This window comes from Battus philenor, unplaced genomic scaffold (assembly GCF_028537555.1).
Source record: "Battus philenor isolate CCGP_79_NKW_IND1 unplaced genomic scaffold, ilBatPhil1.0.hap1 SCAF_12, whole genome shotgun sequence".
In the NCBI taxonomy this organism is placed as follows: Eukaryota; Metazoa; Arthropoda; class Insecta; order Lepidoptera; family Papilionidae; genus Battus; species Battus philenor.
This window is the reverse complement of record NW_027181674.1, coordinates 8,588,081-8,605,734: the sequence shown is the minus strand read 5'-3', so window position 1 is coordinate 8,605,734 and position 17,654 is coordinate 8,588,081. Positions and strand designations below refer to the sequence as shown.

At 33.8% G+C, this 17,654-nt stretch overlaps 1 protein-coding gene across 1 annotated transcript; it reads left to right on the top strand.

Annotated features, from left to right (window-relative positions):
• The first annotated feature begins 552 nt into the window (after positions 1 to 552).
• Positions 553 to 16,605, top strand: LOC137932774 (signal-induced proliferation-associated 1-like protein 3). The gene is made up of 15 exons (XM_068776446.1): positions 553 to 1,387; positions 3,204 to 3,437; positions 3,521 to 3,806; positions 4,174 to 4,774; positions 4,867 to 5,002; positions 5,083 to 5,198; positions 5,344 to 5,476; positions 6,515 to 6,682; positions 7,630 to 7,799; positions 8,645 to 8,804; positions 9,185 to 9,336; positions 10,448 to 10,579; positions 11,777 to 11,872; positions 13,467 to 13,691; positions 14,221 to 16,605. The coding sequence occupies exons 1-15, from the start codon at positions 742 to 744 to the stop codon at positions 14,329 to 14,331; spliced, it is 3,366 nt and encodes a 1,121-aa protein (XP_068632547.1). The 5' UTR covers positions 553 to 741; the 3' UTR covers positions 14,332 to 16,605.
• The last annotated feature ends 1,049 nt before the right edge of the window (positions 16,606 to 17,654 follow it).

The window sequence follows — 17,654 nt, the reverse complement described above, 5'->3', positions numbered from 1 at the left end:
TTTTATTGCAACATATTGTGTCATTTATTTAATATCAAAATTAATAAGCTCAAAGTCTATAAATTTAACTATGTTAACTCTTCTTCCCTAATGTTTCTTTCGTTATATTGAGTAAACATTTTAAATTCAACATTGACGTCGGTCATCATCACATTCATTAATCAGAAATTATTTCACATCTAGCGTCTATCTTATTGTCTGTGTTTTACTTTCAATTTTGTTACATGTACGTAATTTAGAATAATTTTAAAGTATCTATTCAAACCCAATTTTATCAACTTTATAGATATTTTATAGATTTACAAGTAATAATGGTTTTAGTATTTTTTCAATCTTCAATTTTCATATATTAAAAATCCTTTATTTTACATTTTTTATCTGGCAGCGTAAAAATTAAAAAGTTTGTTATTTAACGGGTGGGTAACACCAAGACATTATTGAAAAAATCGCAATGAATATTTTGTTCTTTACAAAAATAAAATGCAATTTAATTTAAAATGATTGTTACAACAAATCTATTAGTAATACTATTGTGATTAATAGATAGGAAAATTATTGTGAGCGATTTTTTTACACTCATGATTTCGTGCTATATTCGTTTACATAGTGCCTTATAATTAGACTTTTTGGTTTATAGTAAATATGAAGAGATGTTTATGACTATAAATATTGTGTCTAAGTCAATTTGTTACAAAAGAAAATAATTTGTAGCAATAAACAAGTACATGTCAAAAATATGCCATGTACGCTCCAGATCATCTTAGAAGAAAAGAGATCAGAGATGTTATGTACCGCAGCAATTCAAGTCTCGACTTGATATATACTGATCATCCATCTGGAAATGGTTTGCGGCGCGAATACGGGAGCCATGGATCAATCGACGTGATAGGTGGAGCCAGTGATAGATTACCAGCAATGGTGCACAATTACAGTGGCGTGTCAACTCCAGATAAACAACCAGGTTTAGGTCGTGCCGAACGGTTAGCCGAAGTATTAGCTAGTGACCATGCTGATGGACCACCTCCAAGATCTAGTGTTAGCCCTAAACCTCGTATGAAGCTCAATAAATTGTGGGGAGGAGCAGCACCTCTACCAAGTCGTCAACCTCTCGATGACGCAGCTATTACCTTATCGGTATCCGAGGAAGTAAAAAAAAAACAATTTGCCCATTATGACTGCCAATCATTAATGGCTAACTTAAGTTATGCCGCAGAAATCCGTGGGGCATTGTTAAGCAGACGACGTAATACTACTACAGGAGCATCAGCTGCATCATTACTAGCAACTCGAGGGTTACCACCTGGAGAAGATGCTATCCCAGACACGGGTGATGGGAGGTCAAATGAACTGCTTGAAAGTTGCCCTTTTTTCAGAAATGAATTAGGAGGTAAGGCCAAATACAAATCATACAGTAACTATGTCATACATTAAAAATGTTTTAAATCATTTTTTTATATTAGTTAGTACTGCTGAGAGAGTTATATGGCATTCTTAGATGGTGACTCATCGGACAGGTTTCTTTGGATGCAGCTTTGTAAAGTGAATAGTCAGATTTTGGACTTTTATGTAGTATTTACTTTTCTTTTCTATTTATCTGTTCCATAAAAATGTGAAAAAATTGTCATTTCTTTTCCATACAGTCTTCTGTAAATATTTGCTAATAACAAAAAAGATACATTGATTAAGAAAATTAAGATTGAAAAATTAAACATCTATAGGAAATGTTTAAAAATTGTTTTAAAACAGAAATAGGATTAACTTTTTCTCAGAGCCCATTCAGCTCAATTCATATTTAATTAACTACCAACTGGGTGTGTAGTCTATAAGAATATAGCTGGTTAGATAAACCAACATGCCATAAATATTGCCTAAGTTAAACTGCTTTCAATAGTGAAACATTGACATTATTTTATCACTGTATTCTTTTCTTTTGTTGCTAATATAAATAAAATCATTATTATATTTTTGATGATCTAAATAATTGGTCTGTTGATAACACAATGTTTCATTTAAAAAATTCTCCTGGATTGCATTCCTTTATTTATTATTATTGTCTATCTCATGACATTAATATCCAACTCTAGATGGATTTTGTGCTATAGTCATTAACATACAAGAACTGTCCACTTTAGTGGCAAATATCTTTTCATGGTAGTTGCCTTTTTGCTTTATTTTTAATTTATCATCTAGTATTAGTAGTTCTTGGCCTTACTGATTGTGAACAATCTCGCTTTCATTTCATGATTTCCCAAAGGCATCACTACTGGATTTAAAATGTGTTTTACGAATTTTGTCACCATCAGTGTTCCATTTTCTGTCTAACTCCATACACATCTAAGCTTATACTGCCAAATACCATTGCTGACCCTTTACCTTTTTTTAAAAAAATTAGCTTTCAATTTTACACTGTATATCATTCACCGGACTGTCTCCATACTCTAATTCTTCTATCATTGAACTTAAAATGTGGACTAATCAGTTAATAGTATATATTCTGGGGTGATATTTTTCTAAGCAACATCACCTCAATTTATATTGTTAATGAGCAAAGTTAGATGGAGCTACTCAATGACCAGTGGGAACAAAAGACTGGCTGGCAAGTAACCTCCTGCACCAGCCACAATATATTTTCTAATAGTTTTGGTGTTAACTATCAATCTTTCTTTAGTTTGTTATACCTGATAAGATGTTAAAGTGAGCTTTAATAGGACTGCTTACAATAACTGTCATCCCTACCTGTTCCTTTTTTTGCAACCTTATACTCTCCTGTCTTTTAGTATTACATAGTGAAAAGTCATAGACTAGGACAGTTCTAAAGGTTTAGCCATTTCCAATCAAAGTTATAGATTACATTATAGATATAGAAATGATCAACCCCATTGCTTTCTTTTCTTGATATTAACAATTTTACTTTTGGTCATTTTATAAAAATAAAATCATTCAGGTCATGTTTAATTTCTAAAATTTCTGCTATACTTCACATACTTAAAAATTTAATTAAGAGATTAAAGAAATATAAAAAAATGTAAGTCATATGATAGATAAAACTCATATTTTAAAAAATACTTATGGCAGTTTAAATGTAAAAAATGACTGAATTATGTAAATTTATTTCTTACCAAATTTGTACACAAAAATGTTCCAATTTGACTATTTTCACCAAATTGTATGAAAAATAATTTTCCAATGTGACCATTCTATAGGTGAAGAAGAACGATGTATCTCACTCTGTACTCGGACAGCCCGTGGAGCTTTACCATGTCAATATGGAGGTTGGCACAGACCACGTGCAGCCTATGGTTTTTCAGTATTAGAATTCCCACCAGGACATACGCATTGGCGACAAGGTTGTCCTTTTGGACGAACTCTATCCCCATTACCTGTGGAAAGTCAAGACCTGGGAGCTTTATATTACAGAAACTATTTTTATACGCAATGTAGGTATATGCAATACATGTACTAAGTACTCTTAAAATATGTTTAAAAATAATCTTTTGCAATAACTTATAACTTTTTATAGCACATCAAAACTGGTTTGGAATGGATGAGAACTTAGGCCCAATAGCAATATCCATAAAAAAAGAACGAGTTGAATTACGTCGCGGCGGTGGAGATGCTTCTGCACCCGCTTCTCAGTTAGCGTGGCAGTATCGTATCATCGTACGTACAGCAGAATTGTTAACACTACGTGGTTCAGTGCTAGAAGATGCCTTACCTGCTGCAAAACCCAGCAACAATAGTGCAACATACAATACCAAAGATGTCCTGGAATATGTAGCTCCTGAAATACAACTTGGCTGTTTAAGGTTGTGATTTAATATATTAATTATTGGAATAACTTAAAGATAAGCAGATATTTTTTACTAACCCATTGTACTGGAGTATATTCATATGCCTTAAGATCCAAAGTTTTTATAAGTACAAGCGAATTGCAGATTATAAATTTGTTTTATTGTATGTACTACATGTAATCTTCTCATATTACCAAAATGATAAGACTGTTTACTCCTGATTGTATTAGCCTAGGTACTAATGCAATACCAATGAAATGTTTGTTAAAAAGGCATTCCATTAAGTTAATATTGTCATTTGTGATAGAAAATTGATAATCTATTTTCATGAATTGAATTTTGTAAAATATACTCATGTTATATTAAATTTTATAACTTCCAGATTAGGACAAACAAATAATGGTGCTGAAGAGCAATTGCTGCGCTTGGATGAACAGTGTGTGACCAGACATTATAAAGTAGGAGTGATGTATTGTAAAAGTGGACAGTCCACAGAAGAGGAAATGTATAACAATCAAGAGGCTGGTCCAGCTTTTGTAGAGTTTCTTCAAATGCTAGGACAGACAGTTAGGTTAAAAGATTTTGACAAATACAAAGCAGGATTAGACAACCGTACAGATTCCACAGGCTTGTACTCTGTGTACACTATGTACCAAGGCTGTGAAATTATGTTCCATGTGTCCACAATGCTTCCATATACACCTAATAACAGACAGCAATTACTGAGAAAACGTCACATTGGTAATGATATAGTGACAATAGTCTTTCAAGAGCCCGGAGCAGCACCATTTACGCCAAGGAACATTCGCTCTCAATTCCAACATGTTTTTGTAATTGTAAGAGTTATTGATCCGTGTTCAGACAATACGCACTATAGCATTGCTGTGAGTCGTGCTAAAGAAGTGCCTTTGTTTGGACCGCCGATAAAAGATGGTGCTGTCTACCCTAAGGGTGAAGTTTTTACAGATTTGCTGCTTAGTAAGGTAAAGTGGACAGTATTTTATTAATTAAATGCAATTATAATCATGCTACCAATGTACGATTTTAACCATTTTCTGTTTAAATTGCTGTGCAGGTGATAAATGGCGAAAATGCAGCAATACAGTCACCGAAATTTAGTACGATGGCAACGCGCACACGTCAAGAGTACCTGAAAGATTTAGCTAAGAACTACTCAACTACCACCACATTAGAAACTGGACAGAAATTTTGTATGTGTACTTTAATAAACTCAAAAATTTTTATTACACACAAATCATAACATTTTTAATAAATCATTTTTCATTTACAGCAATTTTCACGTCATTGTTGATGAAAAGTGGAAATAATTCAAATAGCAATACAGTTATACCTCGCCTTGAAAACTGCACCAATGAGGTACTCGTTGGCGGCGCACTATGTTTTCATGTAAGTTAATAAGGCTTTATATATTATATAATAAGGTTAATTTAATAAGGCAAAAATTCTTTTTTTAATTAAAGCAGAATTTTTTTCTAAACTTTTTGTCCAACAGTCAATCAGCTTTTTGTCAATTATCAAATGTTATCTTCAGGTTCAAGTACAAGATGAAGGTGCAGGTGGTAACTTGCTGGATTGCATCATGGGTGTATCGGCAGACAGCATTGTGCTCATAGAAGATTGTTCTCGGCAAATTGTTTTAGCCCTACCAACTAATACTCTACTTGGTAAGTCTTAACTGTTTCAGAAATTATATTTACTTCTAGCAGTGATACTGGAACCGCTGTACTGCTGAAGAGAGTAATTATCAGTGTTTAAAGTAAAAACCAGTGTATTGCAAAAGTTTTAAAACTATTTAAAAGACAGGTATAAAAGTTAAGTAGGTACCACTACATCACCATTTACATGTAGGGTTAAACAAAATTACAAAATGTATTAGCAGATATACCGTACATTTGCTCTTTCAAAAGCTAATTAAATATATTTTATTTATATTTATTACTATATAATTATATACTTTCCTCTTCAAAGTCCATTATGCGTTTTTAGTCATAGTTTTATTAGATATCCGCAAAAACACAAATAATGAACTGAAAAAATACTAAAGGTCACAAATGTGTCACTGTGCACTTATAGGTTCCACGTAACCATAAAATAACATTTTGATTATTATAACGCATTCATTGAATTGTTTAGTTTTTTTATTTAAACGGTAGTTTTTCATACTACTCATATTTTCATTTTCAATTTTTTACGGAAAAAGCATAATATTCAATAAACAAATATTTAAATGTCAAGAATCCTTGGCAATAATGTCGCATTATTTTATATTATTAAAACTATTTCTAACAGAAAGTGTATGCATAAATCGGTATTGTAAATTCTTTTGAAAAATGTATTGTTATGAAGTTCTGCTTCCTCTCCAAAACTATAACACCTTGCGAATCGGAGTAGAACCAAAAATAAAATATAATTAAAAAAATAAAAGTTGTTGACCAATAAGAATTTTGTTAAAAGTTCCAATATTGAATAGATTAATTATATCTTTATACCATTCACTCATATGCGGGCTGACAGAAGGAGCTACAAATACTCTCCTCTCTTACGTCTCACACATACCTAAGACGCTGTACAACGGTTACAGTGGCATTATATATATTAAATAAATAAAAATTTAATTAGTATGTATACCCCTAATATAATGATGATATTTTTATTATTATGTCTACAATTTTATTTGAAGAAAATTACATTTACTGTTCAAGGTTGGGTAGTAAGTGGCGGTTGGAGTCGTATATACTATCATCGCGGCGAAAGCGTGCGAATTCGCGGCGCTCCCGATGCGTTGTTGCGACGGCTCTCAAGCGTGGCGCCTCCGTATGCGCATGCGCTGCAAGAAATGACATTAGAACGCGGACAGGCGGCGCAATTAGGTCAGTGCAAAATTTTAATATTTTTCACGATCAGCCTGTAAGGCAATTCTAAATCCAAAAAGATATGTATATTTTAAAAGATATATACATTTAAATAAGTCAACAAACCGAAAGGCTATTTATTTATTTTATAACTATAATAATCAGTTTGTTCATAAAGTCAAAAAGCACTATTCTTTTAAAATTTACTTTAAAGATGTGATAAAATGAAAAGAAAATATACCATTACAATCTGTAGCACTTTGACGGATTATTTATGGTAGCTATAAATGTAACCGATTTTCATTTTTGTGTTATTTTCAAAAAAAAAATACTAACAACTGATATGAAACATAACTGCAACAAACAAATTTAATTTCCGTACAAGTTAATCGAAAACTGCGCGAACGAGAAAACCAAGGCGTGATCACGAACAACTCCAGGCCGATTTTGTCTTTGTATACTTTCATTGAAACGTACAAAATACATTTGGCTTTGGAGGAATCAATTTGTATCAGTTATGAAATAATCATATGAATAAATAAAATATGCTTTGTGTAAAAAACAATCCTCCGTCTATCAAACTCAAGTTCTCCGTCTATCAAAGCTCAAGCTCATTCACAGAGCAATAGGGAGGGCTTTTTTCTAAGTAAAAACTAGAGTCACCTAGATAGATCAAAGTAACGACGAAAAGGTTCTCGAATGGTGAACATGAGCCGATAGACGCGGCGTATACAGAGATAGTAAGATGTCCAGTATATAGAACGACGACATAGTCAAAGTCGCCGAAAGTCGCTGGGTGCCAGCAGCGCAAGACCTGTCATCGTAGCGATATTTGGAGAAGACCTATGCCTTGCTGTGGGCATCTATTGGCTGACATCGTGATGATTATCCATAAGCTTGGATGTCCTTGAGATAAACATACACTTTCTGAAGTAACTAAAAATAATTTAATGTTTCGGATACAGGTTTCCATGTGCAGCCAGATGGATTAGTGACGGCAGTGGAAGGTGGCGGGTGTGCAGCCCGAGCGGGAGTGCGACGTGGCGCGAGGCTTTTAGAAGTGTGCCGCGCCGCTGTCATAGCACTACATCACGACCAGCTCGTTGACTTGCTTAAGACGTCTGACCCTGTTACCGTGAGTTAATTTTCACTTTAATGTTATGATTTGCTGTCATATAATTTGAAGTTAAAGAGAACTGTATAAGGTACTGTAAAACAATAAATAAATAATATGCAAGTTGTATTCACGTTAAAAAGAGGACAATAATTGTAAAAATAAGATATGTCTGCTAAGTAATTATTATATCAGCAATTCTGAGAATCGGAATAAATGAATAAAAAGAATTAGAACATTATCACTCGAAGGAAACTCAGCAGAACTATATATGTTTTTTTAAGTCAGTATTTATTAAAATAACTTATAGGTGAACCAATCATTCCAAAAGTGTGTTTAACTTGTATGGAGACATTTTTGGTTTCCTTCGCCCCTATCTAGGGAGATCAATATATAACAAGATCGTTTTATTGTGTTAAATATTTTTTATAGGCTCCTTTTTTTATTTCCTTTCTTTTAATTCTTCCCAATTTCTTTCATTCGTCATCTATTTTTTGTCACAATATCATACACTCTCCTGCCTTACTTGTCTCCTTATACACGCCACTTCCGCTCCTAAAATACTGCAGTAAATTACTTCTTTGTGTTACACTTCAGTTTTATTAATTTTTTTTTTTTCTCTTTTTCGTGTATATTATCTGTTCTATTTATATTCTTTTTTATTATTTTTCTATTATTTAATGTTTACTTCCTAAAATACCAATACAATAGAAATTTGAAGTGTTACCTGATCCTTCCTAATTTGTTTTATTGTTATTCTTTTTTAATTACTTCACTGTTGTACTTTAGAAACGGAGGGCGTATGAAGACACAGTGTAGTAACACAGCGATCAAGCTGTTAAATAAGGATTTCTTTGTGAGTACAGGTGACAGTGACGTTCGCGTCGAGCGGTAGATGCGGGTGCGAGGCGACGAGCGTGGAGGAGTGGACGGCCACCGGCAGGGCCGACGCTCAGCAGCCCGGGCGAGCGAGGCGCGCCGACAGGCACTCGCCCCCGCGCTCCGACAGCTCCGGCTATGGCACCGGTGACTAATTAAAAAAAACATCTCTTGAGTTTTTAATGGGCTCTTCTCAGATCAGAGCGCATTTAGAACTCTTGTAGCTTTAAGATGGATACCAATATAGGGGAGTTCAATTTGATTCAAATTTCTGTCAAATTGGGTCCCTTTTACATTCTTCCCATGACGTTATTATAAATGATCTTTATGAAATAATAATACGAAGAAATCAGGCACAACATAATTACAGCAATACACCCAACTTTTTTTACACGACCCTTTTTTTATTCGAAATGGGTTTTCCAAAAAGTCATCATTAAGTTTTGTGTAGCCGCATATCAATAATTATATTTTGTAAAAGAAAGAGTTGAGTGAATGTAAGAGGTAATTACAACGACAATTATCAGGCGGGTCGGGTCGCAGCGTGCGTCGGTCCCCGCAGACGTCGCCGGTGTCAGAGGCCACGCGGCGCTCCGAGCCGCGACACGGACGCCGCCCTCGGTCTTCGCCCGCCGCTGCACCGCCTGCCAATTCCGCGCCGCAAAACAATTCTCTCACGGTCAGTTGATTTTTTCGGTTAATCCAATACTTATACCTTCAAATTCAAAATATCTGTTGAATCGTCAATTATTTCTTTATTTAAAGTATTAAGCTACCACCAGATCGGATTACTTGTCTACTGGGAAGGGCCGACCAAAAACTTACACTCTGACCCATGAAGGGTTTGTTAATGTTTTGAAGGCGAAATTTATGTTATAAGCATTGAGAAGCAACCCCTAGAATGCCAATTTCTCTAAAACATATCTTAGAAGCTAAACTTTTAAGATATAAATAGCCCGCACAGCTCGTTCGTGTAAATAAAAATATAGAATTAATTTCGGCGGCACTGTCCCATAATGTAAAACAAAATGTTATGAAAATAGCTAATATATACAAGCCATGTCGTAATAATGAACTGGTTTTCCCTCTAAAATGGTACCTTGACTCGTAAAGGCATGGAACCAATATTGAGAAGACTGTTGTTAAAAAAGTAACCTCGGGAGGAAATGTTAAGATTTTCGATTTCCGGGATACAATGTTATAATTCAAACTTTGTGCATTAATTACATAGGAATGCCACTGCTCACAAACAAGTTTCCAGAGCATGGGCGGCAGTGTCCTCCGCGTACCATAATACCACACTGCCATCGCCAACCCGCCTGCCATTTGTGTCGGTAATGGTATGGGGGGAATCCCCATGGATCTCTTTGGTTTTTGAGGTCTTTACCTTGCAGTGTGCGTGTATGGGCTGAAATGACGAAGGGTGGATAATATCGGATAGCCTTGTTTAATAGATTAAAATTTATATTACATGGAGAAAATCAATCCCAAACGTAATTATTTTTAAAAATAATAAAACGTCAGCTATATCTTCCCGACTTGCATCTAGCCGCAAATAAAATTTTTAGCCTTTCAGTGGATGTCTATGGACTAAACCGTCAACAACCAAGACTCACACTTTTCCTCCATTTCTACTATACTAATGGCATATAGCATTATCTAACCAAAATTTTTGAAACCTCAACCTAGTAGGAAAGTAATATGAAACATACCCGATATTAATTTAAAATCGAAAATTAACTTTAAACAAATTTGCTGTTGCAAAATGTAATGCAAAATACAACCTTCAGGAAGAATTAATGAGATTGATGGACAAAGAGCTAAGCGAAGGCGGGTCGCGAGCACCACCGCTACCTCTACCGGACGCCACGGCTTTGGACTGGGCTACGCTTGTGCATACCGCTACAAGGGCTATGCTACAGGTAAGTGGCAATACAATAAGTATAATCTTTTAGGTGATGATGTGTCAGCTGTGATTTTATATGCCTGTTGAGTCACATCAATGATCAAATAACTTGGGTGGAGGTAAGTTACCCCCCGAGCATGTATCCTTAACTTGTTAGCTAGGAAGATAATAGCCAGAATGTAATCGAGATGGTATATTTATGTATATAGACTATTTACAAATTCGAACGCAATAGCAGTGACCACATCACTGTCGTCGTCTTTTTGCGTGTATGTATTTAGAAACAGATTTACTTCATTTTTTACACATAAAATGCTTTTTTAACATTTTCATTATTTATATCTTCCTTGTGTTATGTAAAAGGACGAAATATATTTATTTTGAAACATATTTTTATATATTTATTGTCAACTTAATTTAATGTTGACTATTTTAATTTATACAATTAGTTAATCAAATGCCTATTAAGAAAACAATCTGGAAGAACCAGTATTATGTTGCCTTTTTCTCGCCTACAGCAATTGCTTTATTCTTTCATTTATTTATTACCTTAATTGATCTTTTTTTGATAACATTATTAAAAGTTTTAGTAAAAAAGATTTTTAAGAGATGGGCCTTGATATCTGTTGCTTAAAATTTGTCTTACACATTACAATTATTGTGTTTTTCTGTGTAAAAATATTCAGATACACAAAATTCCTTGTTTTTGAAAGCAGAGCAAATCGAACTATGTTCAATAAGGTCAAAAGCATTCATGCATTCAATAAATGAAAGTGAAACAAAATAAATTCATTTTTAATAATTTACTTAAATCATTTGTGGTACATACCCCTGACTAAAATTCAGCATTTCTGGTACTAACGCAGTCATAATATTAAGTTTATAAGATATGTAAGACCGATTCCTCAAGTTATTAATCTTTTTGTTTTCTATATTATAAAGAAGAATGATGTTAGAGTGGCAAATCATTACAGTACTTCTTTAGATAAAACATAAGTTTAGTTTTTTGCTAATTATTTTTTTAATCAAAATAAATGTTTATTCATTGTACAACACTCCTATTTTTTTTAATTTTGTTAAATAATTATTATGATTTAAGATGCAGAATAATTCCTAGTCGAGCTGTATCCTAACTGGCATAATTTCAAAAGACTTAACAAATATAAACTCTGTGTGCATTAAAAAGATAATGTCTAATATTGTTTTATTCTAGATTTGCGAGGAACATCAGTACCCATCGATGGACAATATGGAGTTGCAAGACAATTCTAGAAGTGATCCACCTCAAGATTCTTGGGCAGAAGCATCTGTTAGTATAAAATATTTAAAAAAAATTCACCTACGTAAATATAATTCTTCGCTTTTTACACGCAATTTTATTAAGTTAAAAGTTTATAGCTAACTGCAGTGTGATTAATCTTAAATATTTGCAGTTGTACCATAATATTATTACTATATATATTATATAAGGTTGTCAAATATCTCCCTTCCGCTTTTTTGCTCTTTATTCAATGCTTTATAAAAAGTGTTACAGTGATCGGATTTAGTTTAAATATGCGCCGTTTTGTTCGATAATCTGTTTCCATCTAGACGGCAACTTCATAATACCTCCCTCGTAGAAGCCTACCTCCTTATTTGCGAAGAACTCGGACAGCCACTTTTCACAAACCTCTTTTGAGTTCAACTTTACACCACCAAGGGCGTTGGCCATGGACAGGAACAGGTGGTAATCACTTGGCGCTATGTCCGGGCTATATGGTGGATGTGATAAAACCTCCCATCCGAGCTCCCGTAGCTTCTGACGAGTCATCAACGAAGTGTGTGGTCTGGCGTTGTCCTGGTGGAACACTACACTCTTCTTGTTGGCCAATTCTGGACGCTTCTGGTCGATCGCCTGCTTCAAGCGGTCCAGTTGTTCGCAGTAGATGGTAGAATTAAGCGTCTGGCCATATGGGAGTAGCTCATAGTGGATGATTCCCTTCCAATCCCACCAAACACACAGCAAAACCTTCCTGGCCGTCAATCCCGGCTTGGCCACTGTTTGGGACGATTCACCGGCCTTCGACCACGACCGTTTTCGCTTGATATTGTCGTATGTGATCCATTTTTCGCCGCCAGTCACCATCCGCTTCGAGAATTGGTCGAGTTCGTTCCGTTTCAGCAGCATAACGCAGGCGTTGATTCGGTCCAGAAGGTTTTTTTGCGTCAAATCATGCGGCACCCAAACATCAAGCTTTTTTTTGTATCCAGCCTTCTGCAGATGGTTTAAAATGGTTTGGTAACTAACTCCCATCTCCTGGGCGATGTCACGAGATGCCACATGCCGGTCTAACTCGATGTAATCCATGATTTGATCGGTATTTGTCGTCACAGGTCTTCCGCCGGCTGGCTTATCCATGGTGTCGTTTTCGCCGGCTCTGAATCGTCGAAACCATTCCTCCGCGGTTCGAAGTGATAGAGTACCATCCCCCAAAAAACCATTAATCTCACAGAACGTTTCTCTAGCGGATTTGCCTTTAACGAAGGAAAACTTTAAAATAGCGCGAATTTCGGCGTTAGTGAACTCCATGTTTACACGTCTATAACTGTTGAACGCAATATCCAAACTAATCATGCATAGCGTCGTTTTGTAGGTTATGTCGAGACCTTTCAAATTATGTATAGTATTGCCAGATACGAGCTCTGTAGCGCTTTGTACATAGCCGCGAAATTCAAAAGACAAAAAGGCGGAAGGGAGATATTTGACAACCTATTATTATATACTATATATATCTATATTATTTTAATAATGTTGGACTTTCTTATGTAGCAACTTTTACCTAAACATATTAGGGAAAGGTCGATATTTGTAGATAAAATAATGTCTCGCTACAAAAGATTAATTAAAATGAAATATTCAACAGATAACAGAAACGTCGGTGTCGACAGTGATGTCCAACAGTCCTACCGGCATACCAAGTGGGACCACGAGCGTAGTTATGAGCGGAGCGACAAGTGGAAGTACGAGTGTTGTGACAAACGAAGGAGACGGTGGATCTTCATGTGAATGCGGTCTAGCCGCTAGAGTTGCAGCCCTAGAAGCGGATGCGGCTTCAGCGCATCGTCAGAATAACCAGCTGGAAGAAGAGGTGAACATATGATTAATAAAAAATATTGTAATTATTAATTACCGACATAGATCAAAGAATTCTCCTTTGAGGTGGCAATGGGCGACGTACATCGCTCGTGCAAACGACGTCTGTTAGGTTCTCGATTGGCCACTACTAGGTGGTCCAACTATATTATAGTCAAGTATACATAATGCATAGTCAAAATGATGAGAATTCGCCGGACGCTGGCAGCGCAAGTCTGATCATCGTGGCGATCTTTGGGAGAGGCCTATGCCTTGCAGTGTCGATCTATAATCATCACGAGATGTTACATTTTTAAAAAACAAACAGAATGTTTACTAGCGAGTAATTGCTTTACGCATTTCTGATACTCGACAATTTATCTTAATGATTACATTGTTAAAATAGTGTGCCTGAAAGAAAACTTTAAAATTTATTAAAAGTGATCTTTGCGAGAGACCTTGCAGTGGGCGTCTATCGTCCGAAAAGAAGAAGAAAAAAAAATTGAATAATAACGAATATTAAACCAACAATTATTTGCATTCAGGTACGCCGCTTGAGGCGCCACAACGCGCGACTGCGAGAAGAATCCGCAAGAGCTGTGTGGCAACTGCGACACTTCACACAGTGGCTAAAACGAACTGTCGACAGACAATAACCAAACACTGATACCCATATCAGAGGGTATTGGCAAAAATGCTGATCAGGTTTCGATTATTTATACTTAATAATTATCAAACATTTAATACTAATCTACTTTGAATTCCATATGTCAAAAAATGAAATATTCATAATTGTATACAACGAAGAGTTGTGTTATTTAACTATTGTCAATTTATTCACTCAAATAATGGTAGTGAAACTAAATTTTATTTATTACTAGATCATAAAATGTTCTTTTTTATGTGACATTCGGGCCTAATAAAGTAAAATGTCTCAAAAGGTAATGGTAATCAGCTTTTAGAATATTTTACATTTATTAATGATGTATTGCATTTTATTATGTAATTGAACAACCTAAATATGTGAAGTTAGTCAATCATCAAATCAAATTTTACTGGTTTTACATCAAATGTATACAAGTATTATAAGTGACAACTAACAATGATTGTGGTAGCTAATTGAGCGTTTCTATTTATAAAATGACATACGAACATAGACATGTGTATTATGCGCTGTTTCTTATGAATTTTGTGCCTTTATGTGCTTGTCAGGGGGCCCTTGTTTGGCGGACATTACGTGATACTTTTTTAATAGTGGTACCTATGTACGCATGATCATTTGTTAACGCCTAAATTATACATGTATATTTAAAGTTGCTGTTTCTATCTCTTAAACGTGGGGATGCGTATTGTTACATTACTAGTTGAAGTTGTACGAACATATAGACTAATGATAAGTAGAATTAAATTAAATTAAACTTACTTTTTATGTTATACCTTGAGTAAATTTATTCTTCAAAAAGTATCCAAAAATAATAATGAATACAAAGAAAATTCGAATACCATTTTGATGTAGCGAACATTTTAAACTTTTGTAGTAACATATAGGACACATAGATATTTTTCAACTTGTTTGCAGTATAAATTAAACATTCAATATTTAAGACGTTAGTGAGTAAGTTAATATTGTGAACTGACTTGAACCTGCCAAATATTATTTCCGTAAGCGAGACGTCGTTTGCACATCAAACAAACTGCTTTGTCATCACAAAAGGGTTAATTTATTTTTATTTAAGTATTGCTGTATGTACGTAATTTCGTAAAAGTTATTTTTAATCACACGATGTTAGGAAAAGGCGGTACCGCTTTTGCCAAATGGTATTTGTGCTTCGACAGAACGCTTGAATCATTACCAACACATTATAGCAATGTCTCTTGATTATGGTACAGGTTTGTAGATACAAGTATAACATAAGATTAGAATATCAAGATGAAAGCTTTATTAGATTAAGTCTTTTTATGTTTTCGTACTAAGATGTATGTGACTGCTGAAGTTATTACTTTTGAGAAGCAATTTATGCCTATTTTAGACTAATTTAGATTATTACTATTGGCAGCTTAAGAAAAGGTCCCAGCTAATCACTAAGTTCTTATGTAAAATGATCTCTACATTTTATCTTTTGCATTGATCTGTCAGAATAGTACGGTACAACTTATTAATATACTCTTTAATATATTAAATTTCAAATTTTAGATTCAAATGTATTGAATCTTCTTTCAGGGAACCGCTCAGTAGTAAGAAAATTAATAACAACAAAGTTATAATGTACATGTAACCTAACATTCGATTATTTTTACACTTACAATTGATTTATAATTACATATATTAATATCATCTTATATCTTGAAATAAAAAATGACTACTTTTTTTACTACGACTATATCCTCAATTAAAAAATGTAATTTAACATAATAAATGTATTGTTTGTTATTATAATCTTTAATCAAAAACACAAATGCTTTTTGTATGCCGAAATATCAATACGAAAATTTGGTATCAAACAGGTGCTGTAATAACATATTTTAACATTTATCACTACTAATCATTTGTCCCTTGTATATGACCATACTACTACTTAATATCTTTAACTATTACCTTCTTAATATCTAACAATAAATGTTACAGCGACTGATATGTTGTATACAATATAAATTAGCGTTTAAATTATGTTAAATCAATTCATAAGCACTTCCCACCACTTGATATATTTAATTATAGGCGTTTCTATTTAATACAATTAGACTTGTTTATGCAATATTCTGCATATTTGTACGTATAGTTTTGTTATAAGCCAAAGCACTTCTGACTTCACCATGATTACAATTTCGAACGATTTATTCTCCCACTTGTTGCAAATTTGTTATTACCGACTCTCCTATATGTAGCAAATTAGGTAACATTCCAATAAATGAACTATGTACCAAAGAAATGTAGTTTTATTATTTCTTCTGCATTGCCATGGGAGAACCTAAATTTGTTCGTATATCTCATAATAATGGAGCTGGACGTTCTTATAGAATCTTTATATTGAAAACTGACACGTCTTTACAAAAGGAAATTTATCTGGAATTTATAAAATAGGTAAATATAAAAAACTGTTTCCCGTATTTTTTTAATTCAAATCTCAGTGATTTCTCTATAAATTAATATTAATTCTCTATTAAAATTGTTATTAGTTGCCATTGATTTTATTCTGTTACATCAACAACTAGATTAATAATGCTCTCATGAGACGGCGTTGATGTTATTAAAAAAGAATTTTGTCAATATAGAGTCTGAAGGGTCTTTTTATAACCGTGTTAGGCTGCGTTAACAAAAGTTTACGAGGCATTTGTTTCTTGAAAACCAAATAACTGCTTTCTTTTATTATTAATAAGCCAAGCCAACAGAGAGATCAAATCAATAAATCTCGCCTGATGTTACGCGATGTCTACGAGGTATACCATACATGTTTTCTTAGAAGATACCGATCGACTCTTAACAGGACTAGGTAAATGAAGTGAGTTTATGAGTACATAATTTATTTTAAATCAAAATTACTTAACTGATTAAAAGATAACTCGATTGAAATAAATAGTAAAATTTTAAGAATGTAATACATTACAGTATGGTGTTATATATTAATTATAGTAAAATTAATTAATATATATGACTCAATGTCGCAGAACTTCGAACCATATCCAAAAATTAACTAATGTTTTATAAATACGGAGTATTTAATTATTTTTTATTCAGATATTCAAATAACTAAAATAGAAATAGATAGTTTAATAAAGTAACTAAAATATAGTATCTAGAGGTATATAATAAATTAATCTTATATAAAAGTACTTGTACTGATATATTTCATGCATCAAAATTTTTGAATCAATGGTCATTAATTTAACAATTGATCATCACAAAAATCAGTTAATTTTTCAGGCAAACTGACATCAACGTCTGACATTTTTGGTCTTACATTTTAAATAATTCACATAA

Coding starts and splice junctions, on each gene's coding strand:
- LOC137932774 (XM_068776446.1), top strand. CDS start 742: ATGTACGCTCCAGATCATCTTAGAAGAAAAGAGATCAGAGATGTTATG. Junction 3,807..4,173: donor ATACAACTTGGCTGTTTAAG/GTTGTGATTTAA, acceptor TATAACTTCCAG/ATTAGGACAAACAAATAATG. Junction 10,580..11,776: donor CTACAAGGGCTATGCTACAG/GTAAGTGGCAAT, acceptor GTTTTATTCTAG/ATTTGCGAGGAACATCAGTA.